At 43.2% G+C, this 15540-nt stretch overlaps 1 protein-coding gene across 3 annotated transcripts in view; it reads right to left on the reverse strand.

The window, feature by feature from the left end:
• The window catches only part of LOC107388431 (transcriptional enhancer factor TEF-3), a 38662-nt gene extending 35051 nt beyond the window's left edge, over positions 1-3611 (reverse strand). For 2 of the 3 annotated variants that reach the window (XM_015963959.3, XM_015963958.3), the window contains exon 1: positions 3385-3611. In XM_015963959.3, coding sequence (XP_015819445.1) covers positions 3385-3391 — 7 coding nt within the window. In that variant the 5' untranslated portion in view covers positions 3392-3611. The remainder of the gene's footprint in view (positions 1-3384) is intronic. The other variant, XM_015963960.3, reaches the window with a different exon arrangement.
• Positions 3612-15540: the final 11929 nt, after the last annotated feature.

Genomic DNA, 15540 nt, shown 5'->3' on the forward strand with positions numbered 1-15540 from the left:
TGACAGTAGTGTCACCTGGCTAAAATCAAGCCTATAAGCTAATGATCACATGGCCATTTATAGTTAGTAACGCATGCTTCAATTTCCTCATGCTTGGGTTGGTCTCCACAAAGCTGATATCTCCAGGCTTCAAATGGCTCCAAACTCTGCAGCCAAGTTTCTGACTGGTACTACGCGCTATGATCATATTACACCCGTTCTGGCCTTCTTACATTGGATTAAGGCTTATTTTTGAATTCAGTTTAAGACTCTCCTTTTTGCTGTTAAACGCTTGCAAGGTACAGAACCAATGTGCTTGTCTGGCCTCTTGGTTTGCTAGACTCTCTCTTGTGAGCTCCAGTCTCAAAAATGTGATTTACTGGTGATCCCAAGGGCAAAGTATGGTTTCAACGGGGGAGGAGCCTTTTCTTCTCTGGAACCCTAAGCTCTGGAATGAGCTCCCTCTCTCTATCAGATGAGCACCGGCGTAGTACATGAAAAACTCACTACAATGTTGCTTTTTCTTCTACTACTTGATTTCAGCTGTTTCTATAGTTTTATTGCTTGTTTGAGCTTGTGTTGGTCTCCTGTGAAATGCAATGTTCTTATGCTGCCTTCAGCACCTTGATTGCCTTTATCGCTGTTGGAGGCACTGTTAAACTCTGGGCAGCAGTGGCTCAGGAGGTAGAGCAGGTTATCCAATAATCGGAAGGTTGCAGGTTTGATCTCGACTCCTGCCAGAGAGTGCTGCTGTTGTGTCCTTGAGCAAGACACTTGCCTGCTGGTGGTGTTTAGAGGGACCCGTGGCACCAGTGTTTGGCAGGCCTCATCTCTGTGTGCCCCAGGGCAGCTGTAGCTACATTGCAGCTCATCATCACCAGTGTGCTAATGTGAGTGTGAATGGGTGTATGAATGATTGTGTTGTGAAGGGCCTTGGGGGGTAGTAGACCCCCAAGAAGGTGCCATACGAATGCAGGACATTTACCATTTACAAGCAGAGGCAGAAAAACAACCCTCTGTGAGCTGTGTGGAGAATCTAATGTCTTGTTTCCAATAAACGGATTGCAGATAGTGGTGCAACGGATAAAAACTCACGGTTAGGATCATATCACGGTTTTGAGTCACAGATCAGATCATTTTCGTATCAGCAGAAAGAAAGGAAAAAGAAATGACAAATAACTTTGCTCTCTATTTTGTAGATCGGTGTTTCCCAACCTTGGTCCTAAGGGCACACTGTTCTCCATGTTGCCCTTTTAAACACCAGAGTGTTTTCCTGCTGCCACACACCTGACTTAAATGAATGAGGGATTAACAGGCATCTGCAGCTCCTGAGGAGCCAATGTAAATCAGGTGCTGAAGCAGAGACATGGAGTGCGTTTACAGGCAGCCAGTAACCCTTTTAAAACCCGAATATTCACAATAACCCGGTTCCGCAGGTCCATGTAAACACCGCCAAAAACCCGGATATGCTCATAACCGGGTTTTTAAAAACCCGGTTACTACACCTGGGGTAACCCTTTTCTAACCCGAATGTTTGGTCGTGTACACGCATATCGGGATATCCCCATCAAAGCGTGTGTTCTGCGCATGCTCTGTTCGCAAGGAATCTTGGTCTTTTGAGTAGCGAGACGTCTTGTATGCGCCAGAACTCCGGAAGTAAACAACAAGTTGGAGCAACATGGCGAGTCGCGGCACAGCACCACACTTTTGGAGTGACAAGGAAACGAAAGCGCAAACGCGGTCGCTATCTCTTCCGAACTGGGAAACATGTTGTTTTCACGGATACCGGAACAAGAAGAACCGGAAATGACGCATATTGTGTCTGGACGTAGTCCATACGTCCTGACGCTACCCCAACGTCCGCATTTAAATCGGGTTATGCAAGTTAGGGGTAACTCTTTCTATTTATGCTTTTAAACGGGTTATTCTGATCAACTCAGGAACCCGAATACCGACCTTAACCCGATCTTAACCCGGATATTGGCTGCATGTAAACGTAGTCATGGAAACCATGCAGGACAGTGAGCCATGAGGACCAGGGTTGATGTTGTAGATCACTGAGTTTTCAGGTCACAGTAAATACAAAATTACATTTTCCTCGAGACTCATTTAACGCAGTTACTTTCTATAATATCTATAATGTCAAAGATTTTTTAACTGAATGATTCCTACCATCTAGAATGATCGGTAAGAATTTTATGGATATCTGGAATGTTAATTTCTACGAGGAACAACAGAATTATAGAAATCTGGAATACATTTTCAGTCTGCGTAAGACATGTTAAAAGGCCCTCTTAGGCTTTTAGGGATTCTCAAATATCTCAAACTTAATTTCCACTAGTGCAGTTATGATTACGGATATCCTTAATTATACTTTCTAATAGTAACCACGGTAATGTAATTATTGTCCCAGGCATTTTACCCCACGCCTTCAGGTATCGGAGATACGAGTGAGCGGCGTTGCACCGTCAGACTGGAGGCATGCGAGTGTGTGTGTGTGTGTGTGTGTGTGTGTGTGTGTGTGTGTGTGTGTGTGTGTGTGTGTGTTTGTGTGTTAATTTTTACAGTTTGTAACATCACTGTATTTACAGCAAAATGCTCCCACACATCCGACTTAATGCAGGTGGTTTTTCAAGCTCCTCTCCTCCTCCACCACCACCACTGCTGTGCTTGTCTCGTTATGGATTGAGCAGGTGACACCTCGGATAGTCACGTGACTGACCCACGGACCATGTGTGTGCCAGAACGTAGACAGAGATCAATGCAGATCACGGATCATCATTGATCTGTTGCACCCCTAGTTTATGGTTCAATGTATTAAGGAGAGCCAACTACTGCCTGCTGCGCCTGTCCTTTGGTATCTTCTTCCTTGCGTTTCTCGTGTCTGTGTACAATGAAGTGAGGTTAAAAAGCACACTGGTGTTTATGTCTCAGGTCTCTTGCAAGCAGTGATAAGTTTATGAACCTCTGCAACGTACCACCCAGTGGAAACGAGTTACAACGTTAGGTCGTGTACAGCAAGGTAGGGTTTGCGCGCTAGTATGTTCACTTTTAAATTTAAACAGCCACGTTATGCCACTATTTTTCATGTCCTATGGGATGTGTGTCAAACAGAAAGACTGATGACTGCATAAAAGGTTCTTTCTCTTGCAGGCCTTATCAGAAGAAACATATGAAATTAAAAGCAGTTTGCTGCGATATTGATGATGCACACAGTGAAACTGTGATGACAATATAATTTATGTTAACAAACTCTGCAAAATGTAAATCTAGTGTTTGCTTTAGTTAATTTCATCTTCACCACTACAAAGGACACTTAGCCTCATCATTCCCTGTCTCCAGCTTCATCATTCCTGTCAAAAGGACAGAGGTAAACCGAGAGCATGACAGTAGAGATGGGCGTACCGTACATCTTGCCCTCATCAGAGAGGATGATCTTTCTGCGTCCACAGGGTGGGTAAATGGCCAGGGCCTCCTGGAAACTCTGCTCGATGTCAGGGCTCCACACACCCTCTGCGTCGTTCTCCAAGGGTTTGTCAAGTCCATCTCCCAGCTCTTCACTCCCACCCCTGGGGGAGGGAGCCGGTACCCACTCAGAAGACGTGGTGGTACAACACAAACGAGGCCAGTGAGCAAAGTGTGGAGGATTGGAGTTCTGTGGCAAGCAGCGGCGGAACGACAGGGAGGCCTCTGCAGCAAACACACCTGTCTGTTGGAATTCCTCAGGTGGTTATGAAGATGTTGAAAATGGCTCTAGATGAGAATGAACAGGGATAAAAAGAAAATGCATTTGGGTTTAAAGATGTGGTTCACTCATTTAATCAACATTTGCAGTCGTCTATTGGAATAAATGCCTTGTAAGTTGTACTCTGGGGAAACAAAGCACCGGTGCACCTGTTTCAGAAACTAGAAGTGAACAACATCACAGCTGAGCTTCAGACGGCAGGATGTTGAGTCTTATTTCCTGATATTTGGACATCTCGCCTCTGACTGGCTAACAGCAACACAACTTTACTACTGTTTGTTTTGCAACGTTGATGTTTTATCTCCACAGATAACACAAGCCTGAAGGAGTTCTGCTGTGTGGTGGAGTTGCTAATGCTAACAGTTAGCTTCTACAAGCTGAGACAATCTTTGCTGTTTCCTGGATGCTAAACCAACTACAGCATTCCTCGTCGTGAGTCAAGATGGGTGAGTCCATGAATGTTAAGTGACAGTGTGACGTAGATCTGTCAGGCTTTTCTAATCCTAGAGTTTCACCGTCTAGTTTCTTTCAGAGGCTAATACAGGATATAGGTGTAGGAGACTATTTAATTTTTCTGCATGAAAAACTCGTAGTGACCAATTATAACCAGAAATGAAAATTAAAAACTGGGTTTTCAGTGTTCCGCACTTCTAAGTTAGAGTTTTAATGAATTTTATAAGCTAAGGCTCAGGTTTATGGATAACTGAGACTGCACGAAACAAAGTTCACTAACAACAAGAGTTTCAGTCAGTGTTTGTATTTGAGCCATTTTTATCTGAATTACAAGTAAATGTCTGCGACCTGGAGCTGTTTTAGAAACATGTAAGTTTTTCTTATAGTATTCACTATAGTATAAACCTCCATTCAAATGTTGAGTTCAATCAGAAAAAAGTATCGAAGTCAAAGCTCCAATGATGACAGACATCAAAACTGGCCTAGTTTGGTAATAGTGGACTTCTACCTATCAACAAATGAAAAGAAAATTCCTAAAAACAAAACAAACACACACAAAAAAAAAAGAACACAGAAAACAATAGTAGGACACAGTGACGGAAGAACTGTCAGACTCATGAGTCAAAATGAACAGAGGTTTTCTGTCATGGGCTGTTTTCCTGCCACAGTGAAACTCCAACACCACGTCCATTTAGGGCAATAAAGACAAAAGTAGTAGACGTCACGTTGCTGCTAATTCCAAACATGAGTGTGTTGGGAGGCAGCAGCGATCTGGTGTCAACGTGAGTAAGAAATGACTCCCAGACCATCTCCTCCCATACTTCCTTTGACGCCCCTGATGTTCCACAGCACTTCCTGTAAAATGCCCTGTCAGTTGACCTTCCATGAGTTTGTGTGTTTGCACAGATGTACACATAAGAATGGAGAATTTAAAAACAAGCAGAAATTGCTGTTGGTTCACATAGCCCTTAACTTTCTAATGTTCCAATATTTTCTTTCTCTGGTGCATAGTCTGGTTCCAGATAAGCAACATGGTAGCTACTGATTTCAACAGTAAACGAAGACAGATGTGCTTGGCGTGTTTTTATATCATAACTTTTGTACATAAAATAATCTGTATTATTCAGACCATTATCTGAAACTGAACGTTTTTATTTAAAACAGGCAAAAAAATGAAAATATACAAATTAATATTTTTCTTTCACCTTCTACCGAACCCGTCTGACTTATAGGACACGTGATAATTTTAACTCATGCAAGTATTTTTAACATGCCTCTCAAAAAGCAGTAATCGTGGCTGGTAAGCTACTGACACATTGAGCCATGATGACTTTTTTGTCAGAAAAGTACTTTTTATTGTCTCTGTGAGTGACAGCGGGTTGAAAGGCATTAGCGTGCAGCTCTGTGGCTCACTTAAAGCATCCAGGAGGTTCATTAAACTGAATGATGCCCTAAACAAGCCCGACCAACAACCCCTTCACCTATGGGCAAATCCTCCAGCTGGTGCAGCAGTCAGGGGCCCCGGACCAAACACACCTATCACTGCACACACACTCTGGTGTGTGTGTGTGTGTGTGTGTGTGTGTGTGTGTGTGTGTGTGTGTGTGTGTGTGTGTGTGTGTGTGTACCGGTCTATACATCAAAGTGAGGACCAAAACAAGTTTTGTTACCTGCAAATTGAGGACATTGTGTCGGTCCTCACTTCGGTACTAATGTTACAGAGCTCTAGTCATTAGTTTTAGATGTTTGGTGTGAATTAAGTTTTAGTTAAGGTTATGGTTAGGAGTAGACTGGTTATGGTTAGAGTTGGGGTTAGGGTTAGGGTTAGGCACAATCCTGCCACTGAAATAAATAGAAGTCAATGACAGTTCTCACAACAAATGCTAGAGTGTGTGTGTGTGTGTGTGTGCGCGCGCGCGCGTGTGTGTGTGTGTGTGATCAGAGCCCAACATTAATAACACTGACATTTCTCACCAGCTATTAAATGAATGTCCTGGAAACGTTTTAGCAAACATGTTTACCACCATGACCTGTGAGTCAAGTTCATGTTTGTGTTTTTCATGAAAACTGTGAAAATTTCTATTTTGAGCAACAAAATCACAACTAAAATTTGACTTTGTTCATCACAGTAAATCGATGGAGTGAAAAGGTGTGCACTGTTTCTTAGAGCAGTTAGTACTTGGATGTTGTCATTCAGCTAAAATAATATTTCATGTATTTAATATTTCTATGTCTAAGTTTGAATATTCTGAAGAAAATCTACACACTGACCACCACTTATGGATTATGCTGAGTCTACACACGTGTCTCATAGAGGGGCCATGCAAGCACATGTCTGTACTTACAAATCTGTGCTAAACATGCTGGGAATGTAATGGCAGTAAATGTTTTGACACCAGTGCGTGGGTGCAAGATGGAGGTGGTTCTGTTGGGTTTTCTGATGCTGGATCCCACTGGGTTGAAAGAGCCAGAGCATCTGGGCTTCATAGACTCACACGCATCCAGACTGCACGATTTTATTCGTCTTTACCCGATTCTAGAGATTACTTCAACAATCAGTTAACCTGCTCTTTGTTCTATTGATTCATTGTCACTTGCAGCAGCAAAATTCACAGATTCTGCAGCAACTCTTCTAGTTTTGATTGGGTCTGACTGCCTATTGCTTGTTGTGGTTTACAGCTGCAGCAGACAGCTGTTTTCACAGTTCCAACAACTCTAAAACTCTTAATACTCTAAAAACTCTGTAGCAAATTAAGGTCAGAAAAAATTATCAGCTTTTAAAGGACATCAGGAATAAACCTATCGTGTTAAAAGTGACAGTGCTGGAGTTTACTGACTAGTTAGAAAAAACCCACAACTAAAGCTCACAAAGCTCGTTTTTAGCCAGTTGATAATGTTTAACGTTTAAGTGCAAATGTTATTAAATTATGAGAAGAGTTTGTCTGCACAAAGTTGGGTCAAGACATAAAATCACCCGAGTTAAAATCTCCCAGAAAGCTCAACCTGCAGTCTCGCTACATCAACAGGAAATGTGCTGCAGAGAAAGAGAGCAGAGGCTCTATCACATCCGTCCCTCATAGACGATCAGGCCGGCTGCAATCGTTGAACAAAGTCACACAAACAGCACCGAGCTCCCGATGAACGGGGGGGGGGGGGGGGGGGGGGGGGGGTCTTTGTTCTACAAGCTCATATCTGAGGAATTATTTCTACTGTGAGCGGGGAAGGAATGATCGCTATGTGGGATGAGCACAGAAAATACACACACACACACACACTAGTGCACTGCATCTGTCTCATGGCGTTTTCAACAAACACACACTTTCAAACAAGGACAAATCTGTGTTTTTGTTCTCACACACCTTTACACACCTGCTTTTGTGTTCACCATCCTTTTTGTTCCACTCACCCACCCACACAAACACGTCCACATCCCAGTTCCATCACAGCCGCCCACACACACACACGCTACCGCGACTCAAACAACAAAACCTTTAGTTACAGAATAACAATCAGGATTTTTTTTTAAATAATTACAAGAACAGAAGAGTCAAATATGTGGAAACAAACTGTTCTGGACTGACTCAGGAGTCAGAGAAGAACCTGACAGTGGTGTCGCCTCCCTTCCATCATTCAGGTCCAGTCTACCTGTTGCTGCTCTGGAAAACACACTCCTGTCAGCTGCCTGGGGGGGGGGGGGGGGGTACTTCAGGAATGTTTGCAGAAGCCTATTTTGTCAGGTTGACATGCAAAGCTTTTAATATTACAAGAAGGTTTTTGTGGAGGGAAGTCTTTATTTTTCCTGCCAGCATTTGATGATTCTTTTTTCCTTTGGTGGTTTATCCTGTTAATCTCTGGTGTTGTATTTTGCACAGACTTTCCACACTTCGCTCTATAACATTTGAATCATGCTGAATGTGTATTTGTGGAAACAGATGCAAACTTCACACACCAAAAGGAATATTTTCCAAACAATAACGTTCTTTAATCTCACGGCTTACCTGTGCTTTGATTGGGGCAGAAGAAATCCTAATTAATTTTAAATCCAAATTTGAGATAAACAAACCCTAACCCCTCCAGCCTCCGTTTGTAGTTTAAAGGGACCAATTAAAAAAGCATAAAACTCACAACATGCATGCGAAATTTAAGATTAATTTTGATCTTTTTGATCATTTTCCCTGACAAGAATTATTTCCTCCTCAAACATCATAAGGTAGATGGATTAATCGCAAATAATTGGTCCTATCTGTGCGTGGGTAACAGAGGAGAAAGGAAAAAAAGCAGCAAACATTCATCCAAACATGATCTTTTATGTTTAGTTTTTGTTTATTTAATCCATCCATCCATTTTCATACGCTTATGAGTCGGGTTGCGGGGGCAGTAGCCTAAGGCGAGAGGCCCAGACTTCCCTCTCCCCAGCCACTTGGGCCAGCTCCCTGGCCAGGTGAGAGACATAGTCCCTCCGCCGTGTCCTGGGTCTACCTTTAGGTCTCCTCCCGGTTGGACGTGCCTGGAAAACTTCACCAGGGAGGCGTCCAGGAGGCATCCTGACCAGATGCCCGAGCCACCTCAACTGGCTCCTCTTGATGTGGAGGAGCAGCGGGTCTACTCCGAGTCCCTCCGGAATGACTGAGCTTCTCACCCTATCTCTAAGGGAGAGCCCAGCCGCTCTTCGGGGAAAAATCATTTCGGCCGCTTGTATCCGCGATCTCGTTCTTTCGGTCACTACCCAAAGCTCATGACCATAGGTGAGGGTAAGAACATAGAACGACCGGTAAATCGAGAGCTTCGCCTTCTGACTCAGCTCTCTCTTCACCACGACAGACCGGTACAACGCCCGCATCACTGCAGATGCAGCACCAATCCGCCTGTCGATCTCACGATCCAGTTTTCCCTCACTCGTGAACAAGACCCAGAGATACTTAAACTCCTCCACTTGGGGCAGGACCTCATCCCTGACCCAGAGAAGGCTTTCTACCCTTTTCCGAATCAAGACCATGGTCTCAGATTTAGAGGAGCTGATTCTCATCCAGGCTGCTTCACACTCGGCTGCGAACCGCTCAAGTGATGGCTGAAGATCACGTTCTGATGAAGCCAACAGTACCACATCTTCTGCAGAAAGCAGAGACCTGATCCTCAGGCCACCAAAACGGATGCCCTCCACACCTTGGCTGCACCTATAAATCCTGTCCATAAAGGTTATGAACAGAATCAGTGACAAAGGGCAGCCTTGGCAGAGTCCAACTCGCACTGGGAACGAGCCCGACTTACTGCCGGCAATGTGGACTAAGCTCTGACACCGGTCATACAGGGACCTAACAGCCCGTATCAGAGGGCCTGGTACCCCATACTCCCGGAGTACCCCCCTACAGGGCCCTCCGAGGGACGTGGTCAAATGCCTTCTCCAAATCCACGAAACACCTGTAGACTGGTTGGGCAAAGTCCCACGCACCCTCCAGGATCCCCCTACGGGTACAGAGCTGGTCCAGTGTTCCACGACCAGGATGAAAACCACATTGCTCCTCCTGAATCTGAGGTTCAACAATCCGACGGACCCTCCTCTCCAGAACCCCTGAACAGACCTTACCAGGAAGGCTCAGGAGTGTGATCCCCCTGTAGTTGGGACACACCCTGCAGTCCCCCTTTTTAAATAAGGGGACCACCACCCCGGTCTGCCAGTCCAGTGGGACTGCCCCCGATGTCCACGTGATATTGCAGAGCCGTGTCAGCCAACACAGCCCCACAACATCCAGAGCCTTAAGGAACTCCGGGCGGATCTCATCCACCCCTGGAGCCCTGCCACACAAGAGCTTTTTACCCACCTCAGTGACCTCAGCACCAGAGATTTGAGAGGCCAACCCAAATTCCCCAGACTGCTTACTCACTGGAAGACATTTCGATGGGATTGAGGAGGTCTTCGAAGTATTCTGCCTACCGATTCACAACGTCCTGAGTAGAGGTCAGCAGCACCCCCCCCCCCCAACCCCCCCCCCCCCCCCCCCCCCCCCCACGAGACACCAGATGGTGGACCAGAATCTCCTCAAAGCTGCACGGAAGTCATGCTCCATGGTCTCACCGAACTCCTCCCATGCCCGAGTTTTTTGCCTTGGCGACCACCCGAGCCACGTTCCGCTTGGACTGCCGGTACCTGTCAGCTGCCTCTGGAGTCCACAGGCCAAAAAGACCTGACAGGACTCTGTCTTCAGCTTGACAGCATCCCTAACCGCCAGTGTCCACCAGCGGGTTCGGGGGTTGCCACCAGGACAGACACCAATTATCCTGTGACCACAGCTCCGGTCGGTTGCCTCAACAAAGGACGTTTATTTAATTTAATAATAATATTTAATAGGTAATAATAAGATAAATAAGATGTGACCAAACTGTGAAATCAAAATATTAATTACTTTATTATAATCCTATAGAATATAAAGGTACTATGACTTTAAAGGGACAGTATGGAAGTTTGACAGCCAAAACATGTATAGAAATAATACAATTCTTCTTCATACATTCTCCTCTAATGCCCTGGTCCTGTAGAATGAGCCCTGGCATTTTTACTGTGATTGCCTGTTTTTCTGTAAAATCACAGAAAAAGAGAGCTGCTCGGGTCGAGCAGGCTGCTTCATGCGTGTTCACGCTCAGGCATAGCCCGTAGCATTTGCAGTAGCTTTAGCAGCAGAGAGAGAATGCCAACTCAGCGACTTTGTTGCTGTTCCTAACGCCTAGTGATGAACCAAGCTACATTTCTGAGGACCCTTAGCTACTTTCTTTTAGCTATTTCCTGCAAATTAGCAACAAAATAGCCATTTTTGCTCCGAACCGTTCTTTGAACGTTGTTTCAGCTGTCCTCAACGATATAAATGGTACAGATGCAAAAGACATCACTGGCGCTTTAGCTCATCTAGTAAGATGTCGGACTCTCGTGTAGAAGACGCGAGTTCGGTTCTAGATGTGAACATAGTTTATTTAGAGTTTATTTTTTACATTAATGGTATATTTTGTTACAGTAAGATGCCCAAATTTTTATTTGAGACTCGCCGAATGGCATTGAATTCACAGATAAAAAAGATGTGGGTTCAACTTTCGTTTTGGAACAATTTTTCAAGCAAGGGAAGGGAATGATCTGAGCATGCAGGAGGACTGACCCATCATAAACCTTTGTCGGCTGTGCTGAAGAGAAGGGTACAGAACCAACTTATTTAATTAATTAGCTGCTCATTCTCCTGTCCTCTGTCCTCCGGGCCACACACACACACACACACACGGGACTGTCTCAGCTGTTATTTTCGTTAAGGAGTGTGCACGTACAGCATGCGTGCCTCGTGCATGAGCCTACTATTGAAGCTGCCGTTACGCTTTTGGCCTGAGGGGGCAATAGCGAGCATAAAAATTCAAAACTCCGTAAAGTCCCTTTAAATGTTCCAATAGGACTGATCTCACGTAGCGTTAAAAGATATCACACATTGCTTTCACTGATCCAATCAGAATCAGCCAGATCTGACGGGGGCGTGGTTTTGGTGGTGTTTGGTAAGTCTGTCAACTTTTCATTCGACCATAAACCAAAACATCCGAAGTATAAAGCTATGCCACGTTATTTCTAATACCACTTCAAAGCGTTCTAGAGAAGTTGTTGGAGTGGCCAGTCCGTAACCCTCCTCTTCAACCGAAAGAACCAATGGCAAGCTGGAAAATTCGTTGCTGTTCCAACTTCTGCAACGGTTCCTTTCAGAATAAAAGCTGAACCATCAAGACCCAGGCGGGTCTCACCAGACGCCAACAAATTGTCGTGACCCGGAAGTATCTCAAGACGGGTGGTCGGCTGCCGTGGCTGCTTCTACCGGCTCCTGCTCCATGAGGTCAAGCTGGACCTTTACACCTCCTGATCTAGACGGGGACTTCCGCTCAGGGTATGCAGACTGACAAATGACGTCAAATGTGTTTATGAATCTCCTAACTAAAGCTTAACGCGAAAACATCGCCTTCAGTTCCCATCAGAACTAATCGTTTCTTCGGATTTGCAGGTTCTGAGCAACATTACACCTCACCCCATTCACCGTCTCATCCACCCTAGTTACACCATACATTTGGTGTTTAAAGCTAGTCTAGTTTAATTTGTTTAGTAATAAATTTTTAAACGTTTAAACTTGACTCTCTCTCTTCTGTTGTCTCTGAGTGAACACGAAGCTGCTATCTAATCCCTGCAATAAAAAGTTTCAATCTTCTGGTTTAAATAACCTCTCAGATCCATAAGGTTGATTTCATATTTACTATGGAATCCTACGCCTTATTGTTTATTAAATAACACGTAATTTAAATCATTACATGGGTTACTAACTTACTGGGTTGATATCAGATCTGCAGTTGTTTAAGGAGAAGAATTGGGATGTGTCGGAGAGGTAAGATGTGAACCAGGAGAGGGCTGAACCAGTAACACCAACATGAGATTGCAAAAGATGTAGAAGGATGGAATGATCAATGGTATCAAAGGCAGCACCAAGATCAAGGAGGAGGAGTATGGAGAGGGATCCAGAGTTTGATGCCACCAGGAGGTCATTCGTTACTTTGATCAGAGCCGTTTCTGTATGTGGTGAGAGCGGAATCCAGATTGAAAAGTCTCAAAAAGCTGATTTGAATGAAGATGTTCAGATAGCTGAGAGGCCACTGAACGTTCCAGGATTTTGGCAATTAGAGGAAGGTTGGAGATAGGGTGAAAATTTTGAGGATTGTCGTGGTCCAGTCCGGGTGTTTTAGATATTGGTTTGATGGCAGCCAGTTTGAAGGCCGAAGGGACGGTACCAGAGGTAACTGATGAGTTGATTATATCCAGGATAAGTGGAGTGAGATATGGAAGACATGATTTTACAAGTGGGGGTGGGATTGGATCCAAGGGGCAGGTGGAGAGATGGATTTTGGAAAATTGTTTGTTGAGTTCCAAAACTGTCATCAGAGAGAGAGTTGATTTTGGATGGACAGAGGAAGATCGGGTGGAAGGTCAGCATTAAACAGAGCAGTGGAAAAAAGCTCCTGGTGGATATTGTCAATTTTGGATTTGAAGAATTCCATGAAAATGTTGCATTTTTAATTACTGAAAAATTGTAGGTTATTGTCCTGTGGTTTGAGTAAAGTATTCATGGAGAAACGTCTGCAGGGATTTAGAGCGCCAGTGACAATGGTGTTGGAGTAAAATGAAGTGCGGGCCACGGTGAGTTTAGTTCTGTACAGTTCTGTATGGTCAGCAAGAGCTTGTTTGTGCACTGAAAGTCTGGTTTTCCTGTAGAGGCGTTCCAATTTTCTGCGTAGTTTTTTTAGTTTATGTAGTTCAGGACTACCAAGGGGCAGACTGATTAAAAGAGACAGATGTTTTTTTTTATAACGGGAGCAAGTTCATTAAGGCAAGCTGAGAGAGTGTTATTGTAAAGTCCATTTTCCTCATGTTATATTTTGTCAGATGAAACACCAAAATTTTTGAATATCAGCCTGGTTTCAAGCAAACGCCTTCAGCCATATAAAGTCCACACGGATCAGCTTTTATATTCAAACACATTATTCACATTCAACTGTGCGCTTCTGACCCTATTAATGCAGTTCAACAGCTGGAGCCAGAGACGGTGTGAGATGCGTCCCCCAAACTAACCTTGCTAATCTAAATCACGTAAACCAGTTTAAAAGGCCTTGTGCAAAATAAACTAAAACAATCTGGTCTTTTCTGCAGCATTTGTTGCAGATTATAAATTTCAAAGAATATTTTGTGCAAACTGCAGGTTCCAGTAATTATCAAATGCACAATTACATGTCAAGTTATAGATTCTGAGTCCTGACTTATCTAACCTGCTGATGCAGATTTTGGCCCATTCTATTTTTTGCTAAAAATTAAAATAATACTTTTTTCCAGTTCAGATTAATTTTAATTTGTAATTATGGAAGTAAAAACGGGCAGATGAAAGGTCTATTGCTGCTAGTGGTGTCCTTAAGTGATGGGGAGTTCACTGACCCGTGAAAATTTGTGATTTTTTGTTGCTATACATAGTGGTGCATTCACAGGCCAAATTTAAACCAAATAATCAGTAAAGTTCCCGACTGGATCATTATGCAGAAAAATGGCCATTTCGGATCATTACAAGCACTCTCTATGTCAAAATATTCTATATTTACAAACCTGCTTCGTTTACACCATTTAAAGTTATATTTTAAGAACAAAAAATAAATAACACATGCAGCTAAGTATCACTGATGCCCGGCTAAATAGCCGGGCATCAGTGATACTTTAATGAAACTTTTACTTATCAGGACAAAATCTTCAGCTTCAAGATCCAATAAATTACATGTTATTAAAGTGAAAACATGAATTAAATCTAAAGCTAGCCCTGAAATTCATGTTAGCAAACGTCCACTCACACTTGTTGAAGCAGGAAAGGAGGCAGATTAACACTGAAATAATCCCAGTTAATCAATAGTCAGTGTTAGAGTGAAAGTTTCCAGGACGGTGTTAATGTTTGCTCACTCAGCTGTTGGTGTTGGGAAGTCTGAGCTGCTCCTTCCGGGTTAAAATAAAGACAAAAATGTATTCAAGCAAAGAAATGTGAAGTATTCCAAGTATGTTACCAACATGTGAGGTTTGAGTCAGAGACACAATCCTCCACAACAACTCAAATCATAGTAATAATAATAATAATTATTATTATTATAATATTAATAATAATCTGCCCTGGAGTCTTCAGGAGAACTTACCTGATTAAAGTCTAACACCAGGTCCTGGTAGGCTGCACACAAGTGGACCAATATCAGAGTTAATATTTATTATTATTTCTTAATTAAAAAGTAACTCCGTGAGCTTTTTTCGCTTCTTCTTCTTTGCTTGTTTTGTGCTGCCTCGTCTCCTTCCTGGAGCTGCTTGTTTGAAGCGAGAGGAAGGCAGGAATGTCAGGAATTAGCCGTGGTATGACATGAAGCCTGGAAAAAGCCAGAGAAAAAGAGCAAGGCAGGGAGGAGAGGGAGGGAGGGAGGTCTGATCGGTCAACACGTAATCAGCAGGAGGAGGAGGAGGAGGAAGGCTCCAGTTAGGAAAGTAAAACTGGAAGCAGAGAAAACCCCTGTCAAGAATAATAAAATAAAGGAAATCTTATTGGTAGTGGAAAAACATAAACAAGAGCCTTTATTATAACTAATAATGTGCTGACATGAGTCTGTACTAAAACTAATTCTCTTTATGTTCAGAGAAAAATTTCTCCATTATACTAAAAATAAAATTATAACACATCATGAAAAATGTCAGTTTGGAGCCTGAAATCTGTTTTTATTACAACCCTTATAATAATAATAATAATAATAATAATTATTATTATTATTATTATTATTATTATTATTAT

Source organism: Nothobranchius furzeri, chromosome 4 (assembly GCF_043380555.1).
Source record: "Nothobranchius furzeri strain GRZ-AD chromosome 4, NfurGRZ-RIMD1, whole genome shotgun sequence".
NCBI lineage: Eukaryota > Metazoa > Chordata > Actinopteri > Cyprinodontiformes > Nothobranchiidae > Nothobranchius > Nothobranchius furzeri.